Here is a 19,668-nt window from a genome sequence, read left to right as displayed (position 1 = left end):
AGCTGTATTTTTTTATTTTTCTTTTTAAGATTTTATTTATTTAAGAGAGAGAGTGTGTGAGTAGGGTGAGGGGCAGAGGGAGAAGCAGACTCCCAGCTGAGCAGGGAGCCTGATGTGGGACTCTATCTGGGGGCTCTGGGATCATGACCTGAGGCTGATGCTTAACTGACTGAGCTACTCAGGTGCCCCAAAGAGCTGAGGGTTTTTTTGTTTTGTTTTGTTTTAAGATTTTATTTATTTATTTATGAGAGACACAGAGAGAGAGAGGCAGAGATACAGGCAGAGGGGAGAGGAGAGGGCTCCATGCAGAGCCCGATGTGGGACTTGATTCCAGGTCTCCAGGATCAGGCCCTGGGCGAAAGGTGGCGCTAAACCGCTGAGCCACCTGGTCAGCCCCAGAGCTGAGTTTTGAACCAAATATTCTATTTCTAAAATATGGGAGTTTCAAAAATTATGTAAACATTACATTTCATTTAGACTAGATGTATAACTACTTTGAAGGATAATACTATTTTCATGCATGAATTCAAGCATTAGCATACTAGGGACGTTCTTACCAATTCATAATTAGATATTACATCTGAAAGAGACTTTTAAGCCAAGAAAAGAAGACAACTTGTTGATTATGAGAAATGTAACCAGTTAGGATCCTTTTGATGGCACAAGGTTTAGTATTAACAGGATATCACATACCTTAGCATTTCTTTTCCTTTTTCTACTAGTTTAGGAATTAAGTGAAAGAAGGAAAGAGTAGAACCTTCTAAGTTATCTCACATTCCCATTCAAGTATCTGTTTATAATTTTAATTTTAATTTAATTTAATTTAATTTTTTTGTTTATAATTTTTAGATTAACACAGTTGCTTTGCTTTGCTTGTAAATAGGTTTGGTTTGTATCCTAAAACTTTTGGTGAGTTTTCTTGTCTTCCAGTGGCCTTATAAAGGACGTCCCAAAGAGAAAAGCTTCCTTTATGAAATAGTGGCCAATAAAAGAAATGGCATTGATGTGGACAAATGGGATTATTTTGCCAGGTATGCACTGAACACTTCAGAAAAATTGGTTAAAATCCTATATCCTTTAAGTATATATAATTTTTATTTAAATAAATTAAAAAATGAAATCCTAATATATATTTAGTGTTAATATTTAAGGTACAGTTTCCTTGCTGAAAAATTTCATCTCTCTGTTTTGGAATCTTTCTAGGGACTGCCATCATCTTGGAATACAAAATAATTTTGATTACCAGCGCTTTCTTAAATTTGCTCGTGTCTGTGAAGTAGATAATAGGAAGCGTATTTGCACTAGAGATAAGGTGAGCTATGTCAGAGGAACAACACAGAAGGTATAGTTCCTAGTTTGAAGTCTAGAAGTAATCATTTGATAATTTGGAAAACAGAACCTGGTAAATTGTCAATCTTTTTACTTTATGCTTAGCATTTGTAAGTATCTTAAAGTTCTGAAAACTTTTGCTTTGTTAAATAATAAAATTACAACAGACATTTATTGAGTATTGTGTTAGGCATTGTTCTAAGTGTTGTAGAGAGATGAACTCCACCCTCACAACCCTATGAAATAGATACTATTCTTATCCCACTTAACAGGTGAGCAAATAGAAGCACAGAAAAGACATAAATGGCAGAACTGGAGTTTCAGCCCAGAACATTTCACTCAAGTCTCATCCTTAACCATAGTTAGTGATATATCTTAGTGTTTCAAAATAGGTAAAATACTAAACCAGTAGCTGCCTGCTAGATTAGAGTCATTTAACTAAAGAGTAATATGGGACTGTACTATAGAATTCTTTTTTTTGAGACTAAAGAATATAAGAATAATGCCTGATTTCTAGACTTGTTGAGAAAATTAAAAAATACAGTAAATATGCCTAAAACAGAATACCCTACAGTTAAAACAACAGATTTTGATTTACTGAGAAGAAAACTTGCAAACCAAGAAATGGTTTTTACTAATCTGCCTAGTAGTTTTTTAATGCTTTCAGGGATTTTAATGAGTTAGCTCCTGGATATACTCTTTTTTTTTTTTTTTTAAAGATTTTATTTATTTATTCATGATAGACACAGAGAGAGAGAGGGAGGCAGAGACACAGGCAGAGGGAGAAGCAGGCTCCATACAGGCAGCCCGACGTGGGACTCAATCCAGGGACTCCAGGATCACGCCCTGGGTGCTTAAACCGCTGAGCCACCCAGGCTGCCCAGGACATACTCTTCTTATCTGTCAGTCACCATCCCTTTTCCTTGTCCTATGTACTTGTCTGCTAACAAGGGTAACATAACCTGATCCTACATTAGTATTTATTTCATGTTTTCCTACAGGAGGTTGGGAATCTGTATGACATGTTCCATACTCGCAACACTTTGCACCGCAGAGCTTATCAACACAAAGTTGGCAACATCATTGATACAATGTAAGAAATTCAACTGCTATTTCCCTATAAATTTTTCATGATGGTTTGTTAGAGTATTATTCTTGGGTCAGCTTGAGATTTCTAGATTAACTGAAGTGAATTTTAAGTGAATCAATTTAAAATGGGTACCATAAACACAACAAAAACTAGAGTAAATTAAACAACTTAGTTGGAGGAAATGAAAGAGAATCGATAGAAGGGATAGATGAAGGGTGGAAGAGTTGGCTTCAGCTAGACATGAAGAGGCAATGCTGGCATGACTTAGACCTTCCTGTAGGTAATTATTTATTGCCAGATATTAGTAGCAAGGTGAGAAATAGGACGTGAATAATTGACATTCTGAAACTAACGACAAAAATTAGTTTTAATAATTAAGATTAATTATAAGGATTAAGATTAATGTCTGTCCTCACCCTGTTAATTGTTTGTCAAAATTAGTAGAAAAGAGTAAAACCAACAGGAATTTCCCTTTTCTCCAACCCGTGAGAACTATAGCAGAAAAGTTTAGCCAAGTACAGATATAAGTATAGCTGTACGTCTGTATGACTCATTGACCCATAAAGGGTTCTCAAAAAAAAAAAAAGAGTCATTTAATTCCATGTCTCAAAATAGTTGGGTGGTTTTTTTTTTAAGATTTTATTTACTTATTTATTCATGAGAGACACAGAGAGAGAGGCAGAGACATAGGCAGAGGGAGAAACAGGATCCCTGCAGGGAGCCCAGTTTGGGACTCAATCCCCAGACCTCGGGATCGTGACCTTAGCTGAAGGCAGATGCTTAACTGAGGAGCCATTCAGGCATCCCTCAAAATAGTTTTAAATTGAGATGAGCAGACTAGTTAGAATACATTCACCCATTGGTATGAATTCCTTTGATAATAAGTTTTGTTTGTTTTTAATTCAGAGAGCCAGAGACATCTAGGTTCAAAGGCTGGTACTGCTTCTTCCTAACTTGGTTAAATGAAAAGTACTTCATTTCTGCATCTGTAAAATTGAGGCTGATTAGTCTATCTTGTTGGAAAAATTAAATAAGATAATGTATCTAAAGCCCTGCATAATGCCTAGATCACAGTAAACATTGACATGGTAGCTCACAAATCACCATGCACTTATTTATGCACTTATGTATGTTCCCAAAACAGTTGTTTAGATTATCATGTCTCGGGATTTCGCTTCTCTAATGTAGAAAGAAAGATTTCCTTAACTTTAAGTAAGGCATTAAGCAAATACTCAGATTTTCTCAGAAGCATAAGTTTTTATGAAATTATCTTTAGGATTACAGATGCTTTCCTCAAAGCAGACCCCTACATAGAGATTACAGGGGCTGAAGGAAAGAAGTATCACATTTCTACAGCAATTGATGACATGGAAGCCTTCACAAAGCTAACAGGTAAGAGCTAGAAGATAACATAGATGGTCCCTCTCAGATAAAGTGTAAACTATCCCTGGATTGCAGATGGGTTATTTTCCAAACATTCCAATATATTCAGCTTCTCGAGTGATTATAATATACTTTTGGATTTTAGTTTTATCTCTTCTCTGTATTAACAATATAACCTTGATAAAGTTATATTACCTCTCTGACCCTTCGTTTCCTCATTTGTAAAATGGGAGTATTGATATGTCGCCTATAGTTTTGTTGTAGTATTTTTTTTTTTTTTTTAGATTTTTAAAATGTATTTATCCATGAGAGACACAGAGAAAGAGGCAGAGACATAGGTAGAGGGAGAAGCAGGCTCCACGCAGGGAGCCCGATGCAGGACTCGGTCCTGGGTCCCCAGGATCAGGCCCTAGACTGAAGGCGGCACTAAACTGCTGAGCCACCTAGGCTGCCCTTGTTGTAGTATTTAAATGAGACATAACACCTAGTCTAGTACTTGGCACATAAGTAGCCAATATTTACTATTATTTAACTTACAATACAGCTGGACAAATAGGAGACTCGCCCTTTTAACATTTTTGTTGTAAAACACAGGGTACCAGGAACATTTTGTCATACTTCAGCAGAAATGAAACCTGCAGTTTAGGGTAGGAAGGGAGAGATGAAGGTGTTTCTGCTGGTTCTTTCATGTGGGAAAGTGCAGACTGAGCAATAAAGATCGGCAAAGCAAAAGAAGTAGATAAGAAAGTATGTACCAGCTGCAGTTCTTAGTTGCATATCACAAAACTGACTCTGTTTAAAGAAATAGAAAGCAGTCATATAGCTCATAAAATCAGTGGAAAGGTTGGAGATTCTTAAAATGAGCAAAAATAACACAAGCTCAGTGGCTTAATACAGATAAGATCACTTTCCATGAGCTTCCTGTGAAAGGTAGTACTGATGTCCTATCACTGCTTGATTCCGTTGGCAGCACGCTGCCAGAATGAGACCCACAACAGTTCCCTGAAACTGCCTTTGAAGAATCAGTATTTCTCATTTCCAACCATTCGCAAATTGATACTTTTGTAAAACACTAAAAAATGAATTACCAGGAAAATGAAATGAAGTGGGAGAGGGCAGGACATACAAAATACAAGCCCAAATATTTAGTATTGAATTTGATAGACTTAACATATATTTCAACAAATATAATCAAAATAAAAATTTATTTTTTTATTTTTTTATTTTTTTAATTTTTATTTATTTATGATAGGCACACAGTGAGAGAGAGAGAGGCAGAGACATAGGCAGAGGGGAGAAGCAGGCTCCATGCACCGGGAGCCCGAAGTGGGATTCGATCCCGGTCTCCAGGATCGCGCCCTGGGCCAAAGGCAGGCACCAAACCGCTGCGCCACCCAGGGATCCCTCAAAATAAAAATTTAAATAACAAAAACTGTATGTATTATTCTTTAAAAATATACACGTAGGTAATATAGAATCTCTATTATGCTTGTAACTTTTTAGTCATTTTCCAATCACAAGTAAATAAAAAATTAGAAGTGAAATCGTGAGGGCAGCCCCAGTGGCGCAGTGGTTTAGCGCCGCCTGTGGCTCAGGGCGTGATCCTGGAGACCCAGGATCAAATCCCACGTCGGGCTCCCTGCATGAAACCCGCTTCTCCTTCCGCCTGTGTCTCTGCCTCTCTCTCTGTGAATAAATAAATAAATAATATCTTTAAAAAAAATTAAACGTAACAAAATCTCTTCCTTCTTGTTAATTAATCTAGATTGGATTGAGGACACAGTCACTCACAGGGGATAATGTATATCTAAATTGTTTCTGTGTTTTGTTTTAATAACATCATAATACATACTAGTCTTCATTGTGTTGATAGGAATGGAAGAAGAGGTTAGTAACAATTTGAGCAAACTGGGGCTATTTTAACTTTTGTTAATAATGAAGCAGGTGATGCTGTGTTTAAAAAGTGATCTTAGGGCAGCCCCGGTGGCGCAGCGGTTTGGCGCCACCTGCAGCCTGGGGTGTGATCCTGGAGACCTAGGATCGAGTCCCACATCGGGCTCCCTGCATGGAGTCTGCTTCTCCCTCTCCCTGTGTCTATGAATAAATAAATAAAATCTTAAAAAAAAATAAAAATAAAAAATAAAAAAATAAAGATTTTTTTAAAAATTAAAAAATAAAAAGTGATCTTAAAAAAAAATCATCCTCAGTCTTCATCAGAAGCCAGTTCTAACAATTTATCCTGTAACATTATATTACATTTCAACTATCTTATGGTGAAAGGAAATGAATTTGGGATCTTATGCACTTTTGGGTTAACTGACAAACCATAAACTATATAGTTTAATATGGTCTTACTAATATGATTACATATAGCTCTTAGTTACCTTGACGGTTCTATAATGCCCAAACTGGCTTTTACCCTGTTCAATGAGATGAGTCCACTGATAATGCACTTGGATATTAATGTCAAAAATCCCATACAAAATATTAGGTCACATTTTTGTGCTTTATCTGCCAGAGTATGGGAGAACAAGCATATGGACTTTCCAGCTGTCATCATTTGACACAGGGATAATCTTATCTTTCTTGCATACAATTTAGAAAGGTTCTGTGATCCTTACTGGCAGTAACTACATGATCTAGAAGGATTATGGCCATGTGAGCCTTCATTACGTTTGCTGCTTTTCCAAAAGTCAACTTACTTTATCTGAAAGTCTCCAGTTCTTGTATTTTAATTTTTTAGAATGTTTTTTCCACTTACTAGGTGTTGAAAACCTACAATAATGTTGAAAGAATTTTACAGTGAACACTATACTCTTACCACCTAAATTCTAGCATTTATTGAACTTGCTTTATTACTTATCTATCACTTACAATCCTTCTATTTTACTAATCCATCTTAATTTTGATGTGCATGAGCAGGTGAGTGGGGGAGGAAGAGGGAGAGAATCTCCAGCAGATTCCCCACTGGGTGTGGAGCCCATTGTGGGGCTTGGTCCCAGGACCCTGAGATCATGACCTGAGATGAAACCAAGAGTTGGACACTTAACTGAGTGAGTCACCCAGGTGCCCCAATTTTGATGCATTTTAAAGTAAATTGTGGATACCAATACACTTTACCCTAACTCCCTTAGCATGCAGATTAACTAAAGTTCAACAGTTGTTCATAGATATTTTCTTCTGATGTAAAATTCACATACAACTTGTATAGGTGTACAAATTTTATGTAAATTTGCTACCATTTTGACAAATTCAAGACACAACATTATCTTCTCAGAAAGTTCTGTCATGCTTCTTCCCAGTCAACTTCTACCCCCACCTCACCCCTAGAAAGAACCACAATTTGCCGATTCTAGACTTTTTTTTTTTTAAGTTTATTTATTTTGGGATCCCTGGGTGGCGCAGTGGTTTGGCGCCTGCCTTTGGCCCAGGGCGTGATCCCGGAGAGCCGGGATCGAATCCCACATTGAGCTCCCGGTGCATGAAGCCTGCTTCTCCCTCTGCCTATGTCTCTGCCTGCCTCTCTCTCTCTCTTTTTTAAAAATAAATAAATAAAGTTTATTATTTTTTTTAGTAATCTCTACACCCAACATGGGGCTCAAACTCAAACTTGATCTTGAAAGCGCCGAATCCTAGCCACTAGACCACCAGGGAGACGGTGCCAGTTCCCTCTCAAACTTGATCTTGAGATCAAGAGTCATATACTCTTCCAACTGAGCCAACCAGGTGCCTTTGTTCTAGACTTTTATATAAATGGAATCATACAGTGCGTACTCCTCTCTGTAGGGCTCCTTTTTACTCAATGTTATGTATTTGAGATTCATCCAGATTGCATGCATCAGTAGTTTATTCCTTTTTATTGCTAAATAGTAGTTTATCATATGAATATGCCGTGGTTTATCTGTCCTCTCTGCTTCCCAAATTCCTACTTATAAATTTTCCTATAAATATTTCAGCTTATGTGGAAATTGGCTATCTTAAGCCTTGCAAATGTTACGACCACTGTCTTAGGTAACCATTTTCTTACATTAGTCTTTATCCCTCAGCGTTCCTAGGCAATAGGTGAAACTTACCCTTTCCTTTCCTTCCTTTTCCAGCCCTCTTATCCCCAAATCCCTTAATTAAATTTGAATCATAGAATGTTAAATTTAAAAGGACCTTAGAGATCACCTACTTAAAACTTCTCAAATGAGGAAACAGAGACCAAGTGAGGAAAAGCAACTTATCCTAATAAATGGCAAAGGTTTTCTGACTCCAAAGTTGAGTGTTGTTTATACTATTTTAGAATGATACATAGTTATTCAATTTAATATATAAACAATTGGCTTAACTTTTATATTTTTTAAAGATTCATTCATTCATCATTCATTCATTCATTCATTCATTCATGAGAGACACAGAGAGAGACAGGTACAGACATAGGCAGAGGGAGAAGCAGGCTCCACACAGGGAGCCCGACGTGGGACTCGATCCCGGGTACCTAGGACCACACCCTGGGCGAAAGGCGGCACTAAACCGCTGAGCCATCCAGGCTGCCCTTGGCTTAACTTTTATACATAATCCTTTTCTGAACACAAATATATGGAACAAATAGAGCTTTCACACATGGCTGGTGGCAATGCAAATTGTACAGCCACTTTGAAAAAGTTTAGCATTTTCATATAAATATATATCCTATGATCCAATAATGCCTCTTCTACCTACTTACCTAATAGAAATGAAAATAAGTCCACCTAAAAGTCTGTACCTTACAGAATAAAGTAAAAGGCATAAGAAAAGTATCAGTAAGATTCTATGGGGCTCAAAGGAGAGAGGAATTATATCTCTAGTTGGTAGATTAAGGAAGGTTTCATAGTGAGGTGCCTTTTGAGATGAATTTCAGGGTTTAGGTAGGCTTTCAAGAAGTGCCAAGATTTTGGGTCACCTGGCTCGCTTACTCAGTAGAGCATGTGACTCTTGATCTTGGGGTTGTGAGCTCAAGCCCTGAGTCAGGTGCAGAGATCACTTTATTTTTTTATTTAATTTTTAAAGATTATTTATTTATTTATTCATGAGAGGCACACAGAGAGAGGAGGCAGAGACATAGGCAGAGGGAGAAGCAGGCTCCCTGCAAAAAACCTGATGCAGGACTCAATCCCAGACCCTGGGATCACCCCTGAGCCAAAGGCAAACACTCAACCGCTGAGCCACTCAGGTGTCCCTAGAGATTACTTTAAAAAAAATGAAATAAAAAAATGAAGTGAGGGATGCCTGGCTGGCTTGGTTGGTAGACCAGGTGACTCTTGATCATAGGGCTGTGAGTTTGAGCCCCACATTGGGTATAGAGAATACTTTAAAAAATGAGAAGTGAGATCCTATGATGGGAGAAGCATTCTATTAATTCACCTGGGAATAGGGTAGCTAAAGACATGGATTAGAAAAGTGTGATCTTATGTTAAAGTAAAATTGCTATTTTTCGGGATGCCTGGGTGGCTCAGCAGTTGTGTCTGCCTTCGTTGCAGGGCATGATTCTGGGATCTAGGATCAAGTTCCACATCAGGCTCCTTGTGGGAGGCAAGGAGTCATAACTGTGGTTATGTAAAAGAATGTTCTTGTTCTTGGGAGATACATGCAGAAGTATTGAAGAGTAAAGGGGCTTGATGGCTATAATTTTCAAATATTTCATCAAAAATTTGTATGTGTGCAAAAATACTTGTGTACACATACACAGCATATGCATATGTAGAAAAATGTTGATGGATTTAGGTGAAAGGTATTTTATTTTGAATTTTTTTCAAAATAAGAGTTGAAGAGAAAAAGAAAAAGAACTACTTTCTCGGGCACCTGACTGACTCAGTAGGGCATGAGGCTCTTGATCTTGGGGTTGTAAGTTTGAGTCCTACATTAGGTGTTGTAGAGAATACTTTAAAGTAAAAAAAAATTTTTTTAAGACTTATTTTAGAATGAGAGAGTTCGTGTGCGCACGTGCAAGTCGGGGGAAGGACAGAGGGAGAGAAGCAGATTTCCTGCTTCCAGGATCCTGAGATCAAGAGTCAAAGTCAGATATTTAACTGAGCCACCCAGGCATCCCCAAAATAAAATCTTAAAAAATAAAATATAATCTTAAAAGGAAAAAAGAACTATCTCTGCTTTTTTAAAAAAGATTATTTATTCATTTGACAGAGACAGAGAGAGAGAAAGAGAACAAGCAGAGGGAGAGGCAGAGAGAAAAGCAGACTGCTTGGGCAGCCTGGGTGGCTCAGCAGTTTAGTGTTGCCTTCAGTCCAGGGCCTGATCCTGGAGACCCGGGATTGAGTCCCGTGTCAGGCTCCCAGCATGGAGCCTGCTTCTCCCTCTGCCTGTGTCTCTGCCTCTCTCTCTCTTCCTCTGTGTGTCTCTCATGAATGAATGAATGAATCAATCAATCAATCAATTAATTAATTAAAAAAAAAACAAAGGAAAATTTAAGAAAAGCAGACTGCTGAGCAGGGAGCCCAAAGTGGTGCTCAATTCCAGGACCTCGGAATCATGACCTGAGCTGAAGGCAGGTGCTTAGCCAAGTGTGTCTGTCACCCAGGCATCCCCATCCTTCTGCTTTTATCATGGAATAGAACTTTATAAAACTTCTTATTATGAAATTTACAAATTCCACATACCCATCACTTAGCTGCAACAATGATCAACATGGCAGTTTTGCTTCATCTACTCCATCCACCCACTTCCATAAGACACTCGGCTATTTTGAAGCAGATCTCAGATGTAATTTTATAATTACTTAAATATCATTCTCTTTAAGAAAACAAAACATAACAAATGTATACGCCCCTATTTACCCGACACCCAGCTATAAGCCATCAACTTCAGTACAGTCTTGCTTCATCTCTACCCTCTCCCATTCTCTAGATTATCTTGAAGCAAATCCAAGACATTGAATGTTCTACTGTGCCTATATTTATAAATGTCCACTTGAAATCCTTTCAGAAGTACAGTAGCATAGGAGTCTTTTTAAATCTCTTTTTCCGGGCAGCCCCGGTGGCACAGCGGTTTGGCGCCCCCTGCAGCCCAGGGCATGATCCTGGAGACCCGGGATGGAGTCCCACATGGGGCTCCCTGCATGGAGCCTGCTTCTCCCTCTGCCTGTGTCTCTGCCTCTCTCTCTCTCTCTCTCTCTCTCTCTCTCTCTGTGTCGCTCATGAATAAATAAATAAAATCTTTAAAAAAATCTTTTTCCATATTAATATAACTGAAATTTTATCAAATTGGCAGATAACATTTTTCTGGAGATTTTATATTCTTCTGATCCCAACCTGAATGAAGCACGAGAGATTTTAAAAAAAATCGAATACCGTGATCTATACAAGTATGTGGGTGAGACTAAGCCAAAGGGAAAAATAAGAATTGAAAGGGTAAGTTGTGTTGTCAAATGCATTTCCATTAGTAAAAGGTCTCTCTCTCATTTGTCCTCCAAGAGGACTCCATTAACCCACCATAATACCACAACTCTGTTCTAAGCCCTTTACATTCATTTTTACCTAATCTTCTCATCAGTAACGTGTCCTTTGGTCTGTCCTGTAGATAAAGGAACTGAGGCTTAGAAGAGATTACATAACTTCCCTATGGAAACACAGTTAGTGAGCCAGTATTCAAAACCAAGTCTCACTTCATCCAAACCTTTAGTCTCTCATCCCAGAAGTGGGAGGGGGGCCCCAAATTTTGGCTAGATCCAAAGGCAAGAAAATGGAGCTTCAAAATAAGGTATCTGCATGAGCTTCACTGAGACTCTAAGCACCTGCTGTTCACTAATTTCTTCTTTCACACTATATCAGGTTCTCCCAGATGGTGCATGCCAAATATTTGTATGTTTTCCTCTCTTGTATGTAGAAAGTTTTTCTCTTTGGCAGAAAGCCAGTAACAGGAGCCATACTGATAACCACACCCTTCCTTGTAACACTTTCCTCTCATTTTAGTAATGGGTCAATGCCACATTTTCTTTCAATGTGAAAATTTTGTTCAGAGAATCACTCTATTGTGGTTTGTGTGAAGGATGGCATAAACAGAAGCCATGTATTTGTTAGGGATATCTCAACCCACTTTTCCTAGTGAAGTGTCATTTTCAGAGAGGGAACTTTTTGGGGCATAAATGCTTAATGATGAAAAACTGAGGTTCTAACATGACTCTTGTCTTTTCTAGGAAAACTATAAAAGCCTTCCAGAGGAAATTGCCAGGGCTAAACCTAGTGACATACCACTAGAAGCTGAACTGAAGGCTGAAGATTTAATAGTGGATGTAAGTAGTTAGCCTGAAAAGATACTAAGTAAAGAATTTTTTTTAAGATAATGCCATCCTCCTTCCCTTGTAAAAGTGGTACATGTTCATTAAAGAAAATTGGAAAATACAGAAAACTAGAAAGAAGAGAATCACCTGTGACCTCAAAGAATCAACATTAACCAATTTTTAAATTTTTCTTTGACATTGATATTTTTAATGTAATTGTGATCACGTGGTTAGCAGAACATTGCATATATTGATTTTTGAGTGTTTTTTAATCACAAAAGTAATATATGCCAATTATTTTTCTTTAATTGTCTACACAAAGGAAAGACTTTTTAACTCCTTCATAGCAGCTATAGTGTCTTGTATCCTATCAAGAATGCCAAATGGCTTTCTCACATTTTCTTTTGTTTATTATAGGAACTGCTTTTCAGAGTTCTACTCCTCTGAAATCTTGGGACAGAGTGTTCCCCATGTATTCTTTTTCCATAAGCCTCTCATTTGCTGTTTTCTTGTTGATGCATTTTTGATAAAGGGTGATCTCTCCATAACTACTCTTTGCCAAGGGATACACAAGTGAATTGTCCTTGGGCTCAGTCTATTCACTTGGCTGAGGGTTGAAGTGTCTCACACTTGCAGATCAGGTTACAGTTTCCTGTCCGTTAGATTAAATTATACTAGAATAAAGGGACTTTCTGAAGTTTTGAGTTTCTGAGATTCTGAAAGAACTTACTCTTCAGAATGTTTTCCCTGAGTTGTCCACATGTCTACCCTTGCCCTCAGTACTTTACTGGGGAAGCTTAGGATGAGTGAAGCCTTTTTATATTCTGACAAAGCAATTAAAATCTAATTAAGTATCTTATGTATTAGCCTCTCAATTCTAGTTTGACGGTGGAATATATTTATGTGGTGCATATTACTACATGTGCCTCCTTTTAGGACTGTGTGTAATAACTTTTATGATTACTTAATAGGCTATAAAACTTTTTTTTTTTAAGATTTTATTTATTTACTCATGAGACACAGAGAGAGAGGCAGAGACACAGGCAGAGGGAGAAGCAGGCTTCATGCAGGGAGCCTGATGTGGGACTCGATCCCAGGTCTCCAGGATCACAACCTGGGCCAAAGGTAGTGCTATACCTCAGAGCCACCCAGGCTGCCCAAGGCTATAAAACTTAATATTACTATTTAGAATTAAAAATTCACCATTGTTAATCAGTAGCTACTTTTTTGCTCTTGAGTCCTTAGTTAACAAAAAGGGAACTCCAATAATTATAGTCTTGCCCTTCTGGAAAAATAACTGTTTCATCAAATTTGCTTTAAGAAGGAATTTCTAGTTATATACATTTTGGAGAAACTAGGAATTGCATTTTATTTCTAGTCTAAAACCAAGGAAATAAATACCAAAGAGCTTGTGGCACTTCTGAAAGTTTCTGAAAATTTGATTAGTGTTCATGCCTTACCGTGTATAAAAATGTTGAAGCTACATCGAGTCCCTCCCCCATGAAACAACACCGAGGAGAGAAGCCTATGATAGCTCCAGCCTTGGAATCATGGGGAGAACCCAGCAGTTGCTCTCTCCCAGGTAAATGTAGAACAGGTATCTCCCAGGGATGTAGAACACTCACTGCAGCTCTCAAAGCCAGTAGAACACACACACTGGGAGATACATCCCCTGGTCTCACTTCTGGACCATAGCTGAATCTCAGATGTCTCCTTTTCTCTCTCAGGTACAGTGGGGAAATGTCTGTCTTCTTCTCAAAGGCTAAGGATAATCCTTCTATTGTGTTCTAGACCAGGACTGTCCACTAGAACTTTCTGTGATATTGGAAATGCTTTATAATTGTGCTGTCCGTTTTGTTAGCCACCAACCACACGTGGTTGTTGAGCACTTGAAACGTGGCTACTACAACTGGGTAACTAAATTTTTTATTGAATTTTGGGATGCCTGGGTGGCTTAGCGATTAAGCATCTGCCTTTGGCTCTGGGTGTGATCCCGGGGTCCGGGATTAAGTCCCACATCAGGCTCCTGCATGGAGCCTGCTTCTCCCTCTGCCTGTATCTCTGCCCCTCAATCTCTCGCTCTCTCACTCTTGCTCTCTGTCTCTGATGAATAAATAAAATCTTTAAAAAAAAAAAAAAAAAGAACTATTCTTCCAAGTTCACCAGTGACTTCAGTGTTACTTAACCCAGTGGACCATGTCAGTCTTGTCCACTAGAATTCTGCCTAGAATTCGTTTTTTTTTTTTTTTTGTTAAGATTTTATTTATTTATTCATGAGAGACACAGAGAGAGGCAGAGACATGGGCAGAGGTGAAGCAGGCTCCAAGCAGGGAGCCTGATATGGGACTCGATCCCGGGACTCCAGGATCATGCCCTGAGCCGAAGGCAGATGCTCAACCATCGAGCCACCCAGGCGTCCCATAGAATTATTTTTCTTCCTGCATAGATAGACCTGGTTAATTCCTACTCGCTTTCCCAGGAAAACATTCTCAGTCATTCCCAGGAGCCCTAGCTCCCTGGTTAAAAGTTTCACAGCACCCTTTGCTTCTTGGTAGCTCTTAGAATAAAAGTAGTTAGATAATTACTTTTATAATTATTTGTTCAACCTCAGTCTAGGCTACACTGTGGGGGTTGGGATTGTATCATGTTTCCTTGTATCTATAGTACCTATCACAGTGGCTGTCACATAGGCATAGACTTTATACCCTACTTATGTTGAAAGCATAAATCCCTCCCTTACCCACCCAGATTTCAAGACCAAATCCCTATGGCACATGCACCACAGTTATTTTTATTCTATTATGAGCTACCTTATTAATGCTCTTACTTCTGAACCTCCAGAGAGCTCTGGTCCATTTCTTGTGATGCTCCTACAACCCTGAATTCAATTCTCACTGTTATGTGAGTGATCACTAATTTATTGCTTTTATTAAGGTTATCAACATGGATTATGGGATGGAAGACAAGAATCCAATTGATCATGTTCGCTTCTATTGTAAGAGTGACCTCAGCAAAGCAGTCATGATTACTAAAGATCAGGTAACTACTTAGGTAAAACAAATATACTGTAGTGGCATTTGGCAAACCTATGATAAATCTGCATTTTTATTTTTTATTTATTTATTTTTTAAAGATTATTTATTATTATTCTTAGAGACACAGAGAGAGAGAGAGAGAGAGGCAGAGACACAGGCAGAGGGAGAAGCAGGCTCCATGCAGAGAGCCTGATGTGGGACTCGATCCACGGTCTCCAGGATCACACCCTAGGCTGCAGGTGGCGCTAAACTGCTGCACCACCAGGGCTGCCCTAAATCTGCATTTTTACATGCAAGTTAGGTTCTAAGGTCAATGTGAACAGTGGCGGGGTCGGGGGGAGGTATTATTTTTAAAATTAAAATATATCTGGGGGTACCTGGGTGGCTCAGTCAGGTGGAGCATCTGACTGGGTTTCGGCTCAGTTCATGGTCTCAGGGTAATGAGATTGAGCCCCACATTGGGTTCAGACAGAATCTGCTTGAGTTTCTCTGCCTCTCCCTTTCCCCCTCTCTGGACCCTCTATCTGCTCATGCATGCCCTCTCTCTCCCTTAAATATTTTTTAAAAATTGAAGTATACCTGATTTTTGTGTAGACCGGACCATCTTTTAACAGCCAGTTTTTCCTGTTTGCTGAACATAGAAGAAAGCACTGTTTTTGGTTTAGAGGCTAGGTTATAAATCTGATGTGAAAGTAATGTTGTAAAGGTGAAGTCATGAAAGTTAAATATTCTTATCTGCATATCTTCTAACGAGAGTCTGGTTTACAAATAATTATATAATACAAACTTTTAGTCTTTTATTAATTGACATAACGTTTTGGGGCATTTTTGTAATATGAGAACTACCTTGAATTCTTTTCCTTGGGTGATAATTGGGATAAAACGGCAAAATAATGTGATGGTTTTTTTTGTTGTTTTTTTTTTTTAAAGATTTATTTATTTATTTATGTATTCATTTATTTATTTACTTATGATAGACATAGAGAGAAGCAGAGACACAGGCAGAGGGAGAAGCAGGCTCCATGCGGGGAGCCCGACGTGGGACTCGATCCCGGGACTCCAGGATCGCGCCTTGGGCCAAAGGCAGGCGCTAAACCGCTGAGCCACCCAGGGATCCCCAATAATGTGATGTTTTTAATATAACATCAAGAATGGAACTGGGGCACCTGGGTGGCTCTGTTAAGCATCTGACTTTGCCTCAGATCATGATCTTAGGGTCCTAGGATCAAGCATGTGTTGGACTCTGCACACAGCAGGGAGTCTGCTTGTCCTTACCCCTCCCCCTGCTCCCTTGAGCACGTACTCACTCTCTCAAATAAATAAATAAGATCTTTTTAAAAAAATGGAGGGCAGCCCAGGTGGCTCAGGGGTTTAGCGCCACCTTCAGCCCAGGGTGTGATCCTGGAGACCCGGGATCAAGTCCCACATTGGGCTTCCTGCATGGAGCCTGCTTCTCCCTCTGCCCGTGTCTCTGCCTCTCTCTCTCTCTCTGTGTCTCTCATGAATAAATAAATAAAATCTTTAAAGTAAATAAAATAAAAAATAAATAAAATAAAAATAAATGGAGCTTAAGAAAGCTGACCTCTCTTCAATGTATGAATTCAAGATGACAGTAAATCTTTTCTTCTTTGAAAAGGTTTCAGAATTTTTGCCAGAGAGATTTGCAGAGCAGCTAATTCGTGTATACTGTAAGAAGACTGATGCAGACACATTGTTTGCTGTGAAACAACATTTCGTTCATTGGTGCTTAATCAGAGACTTCACCAAGCCTCAGGTAGGTGGTTTATTAATCACTTGCTTTGCACGTTTTTTTATTTTTAAGTAAAACCAAAGGCATCTTTACTTCCCTCTGAAAAGTTCTCAAATTACAGTCATTTGGTTATTTTGGGGAAAAAAAATGTTTTCCACTTTAAGCTTTCCTTTTTTTTTTTTTTTTTTTTTAGCTTTCCTTTTAAAATGCTTGACTCTATGTCAACTAGCAATGTCTTCCTACACCAATTGTGAGTGGGTACCCTGTTTATCATTATTATCCTAATACTAAAAGTTCACAATGGTGAACATGTGATAGTACTTTATAATGTTCTCACCAGTTGTCTGCACTCTTCCCAGCGAGCTAGGAAATGAGTCATAGTTTCCTTATCTTTCAGAGAAGGTTACCAAAGCTGAGTAGTTAAATTGTTTAAGGCCACATACAAGTGATAATAAGTTTTCTAATTTATTTCACACTCAGCATTCCTAAAACTGTAAACTATTTAAATTGTCTAACATAGGGATGTCTGGGTGGCTCAGCAGTTGAGCATCTGCCTTCGTCTCAGGGCATGATCCTGGGTCCAGGGATTGAGTTCCACATCGGACTCCCTGTGAAAAGCCTGCTTCTCCCTCTGTCTGTGTCTCTGCCTCTCTGTGAATAAATAAAATCTTTATAATAAATACATAAATAGCCTAGAATAAGACAATGGAGAGGAAGAGAAGCCAAACTGTAGTTGAGAATCCTATAGTGAATGTTGTTAAAGTTGTCCCTTACTGGCCTAGATATGGCAGGTGCCTAGCACAGAGAAAGTGGCTAGTTGATATTTGTTGACTGTCTGAATAAAATAATTGACAGGCAAGTGGGAAGCTGTGCTCTACTTCCTAGCCCAGTACTCTCTCCCACAACACCATATCTGCCTTCCCCCCCTCCATCCATGCATTGTGTGCTGAAGGAAACAAAAATGAAGGAGCAGCCCAGTAGTTGGTACTTTATCAAGTGCCAGAAAGAATGATCAGATGAGTTGTGTTAGGATTCTAAGAGTTAAGAGAGCTGTCGGAAAGCCTTTCGAAGAAGAAGGGATTCTACTAGATCCATTAGGCTGGATTGTGTTTGGTTGAGCAGCAGGGAAAGAGGTGGACATAATTGGCAATGGGAGTGACCTGGTAGTATGAAACTGGAACAAGTGGAATGTGTTTGGGGGCCATGAAGAGACCTGGTGCACGGACAGAGAATTCTTACTATTGAGTGGGGAGAGGTTAAATGGGAAGAATAGACTAGATTATGGAGAACTTTGGATAATTGGCTAAGAAAGAAGACTTCTTATGAACAGTGGGGAAGGAATACCTTGTGTGCTATAATTACTTCTGTATTCATTATCTCCAACTAGGAAGAAACCCATGGGCACGAGGAAGTGTGTCTTTGTCTTAGGTACTGTAGCACCCAAGGAAACTAAACCACTGATTAAGAAAGAAAACTCTAACTGCAAATGGATTGGAACTTGGAGAGGCTAGAAGTAGAATGACAAGAGGCTGTTGAAGTTCAGCCATCTGGCAGTAACTCCTTTAAAACTAGATACACAAAAATAAATAAATAAATAAATAAACAAACAAACAAACAAATAAATAAATAAATAAATAAATAAATAAATAAAACTAGATACATTCTCTCATTGAATAAGGATTTTTGCCAGGTCCTATGTTAGGTACCAGAGATGGAACAGTACCTAAGACAGACATAGTTCCCAAGGATCACACTCTGGTTGGGGATAACAGACACATAAGTAAATAACAATTATTGTGGTGTGGTAAGTGCTTTGGGGTAGGGGGCAGTGTGCAGAGTCTTAGAGGAGCCAAAATGGGAAGGATTTAAGCCATACTTGGTTGGTTGGGAAAAGCTTATTTTAAGAAAGACTTAGAAGCTGAGACCTGAAGGATGGTTGAGAAGAAGTCAGCTGGGTAAAGGTGGAGGCAGGAGGCCAGAAGATGAGTGAAAACATGGTGCCTTTAGGGGAGAGGTCCAGGAGATTTTGCATAGTCCTCTAGGCCTAGGGCAATGGAAGCCATTGAAGTGTTTTAAGCAGGAGAGTGACATTCAAGTTTGTATTTATGAAATTCGCTAGAGTTGAAATTAGAATGGGTAGAAATAAGTGTGCTCGATAGAAATAGAGAGGAGTTTAAAGGCAAATGATGTCTTTGAACTAGAAGGGTCTTCCAAATATGAGTCCCTCTCTCTGTGTCTATTATGAATAAATAAATTTGTCAAAAAAATAATTGGTATTTTCAAAAATAGAAAAATAGAGTTGTGTTTTCTGAAAGTGTATGAAGGGAGAGGGTCAGAACTGAGCAGTGAAAAAAAAAAAAAAAAAAAAAGAACTGAGCAGTGAGCGTGCTACTTCTGGCCATCTTTGAAAAGAGTAGGTCTGGGATCCCTGGGTGGCTCAGCGGTTTAGCGCTGGCCTTCAGCCCAGGGCGTGATCCTGGAGTCCCGGGATCGAGTCCTGCATCGGGCTCCCTGCATGGAGCCTGCTTCTCCCTCTGCCTGTGTCTCTGCCTCTCTCTCTCTCTTCCTGTATCTCTCATGAATAAATAAATAAATATAATAAATAATAATAAATAATCTTAAAAAAAAAAAAAGAGTAGGTCTGATAGCTTTTCCTATGTAGGACTGTGGTGTTCCTAATTTGATCCAAGCACAGAGCATATATATAATTTGGGGTTTCCCAAGAGTCTAGAAGCAATCTAGAAGCAATCTGTCTGCAAGACAAGGATTTGTGCACCTGAGGATTTCATTCAGAATTATGAAAACTGGCTTTTCTTTGTTCCTGGTT

General features: G+C 38.8%; 1 protein-coding gene across 1 annotated transcript in view; it reads left to right on the top strand.

Annotated features, from left to right (window-relative positions):
- Nucleotides 1-19,668, top strand: part of SAMHD1 (SAM and HD domain containing deoxynucleoside triphosphate triphosphohydrolase 1) — a 52,649-nt gene that overhangs the window by 30,693 nt on the left and 2,288 nt on the right. The window contains exons 8-15 of the mRNA XM_025469995.3: nucleotides 931-1,031; nucleotides 1,204-1,312; nucleotides 2,331-2,422; nucleotides 3,696-3,811; nucleotides 11,048-11,187; nucleotides 11,973-12,068; nucleotides 14,991-15,095; nucleotides 16,728-16,865. Coding sequence (XP_025325780.1) covers nucleotides 931-1,031; nucleotides 1,204-1,312; nucleotides 2,331-2,422; nucleotides 3,696-3,811; nucleotides 11,048-11,187; nucleotides 11,973-12,068; nucleotides 14,991-15,095; nucleotides 16,728-16,865 — 897 coding nt within the window. The remainder of the gene's footprint in view (nucleotides 1-930; nucleotides 1,032-1,203; nucleotides 1,313-2,330; nucleotides 2,423-3,695; nucleotides 3,812-11,047; nucleotides 11,188-11,972; nucleotides 12,069-14,990; nucleotides 15,096-16,727; nucleotides 16,866-19,668) is intronic.

Source organism: Canis lupus, chromosome 24 (assembly GCF_003254725.2).
Source record: "Canis lupus dingo isolate Sandy chromosome 24, ASM325472v2, whole genome shotgun sequence".
NCBI classification, from domain to species: domain Eukaryota; kingdom Metazoa; phylum Chordata; class Mammalia; order Carnivora; family Canidae; genus Canis; species Canis lupus.
This window is presented reverse-complemented; position numbering and strand designations above follow the sequence as displayed.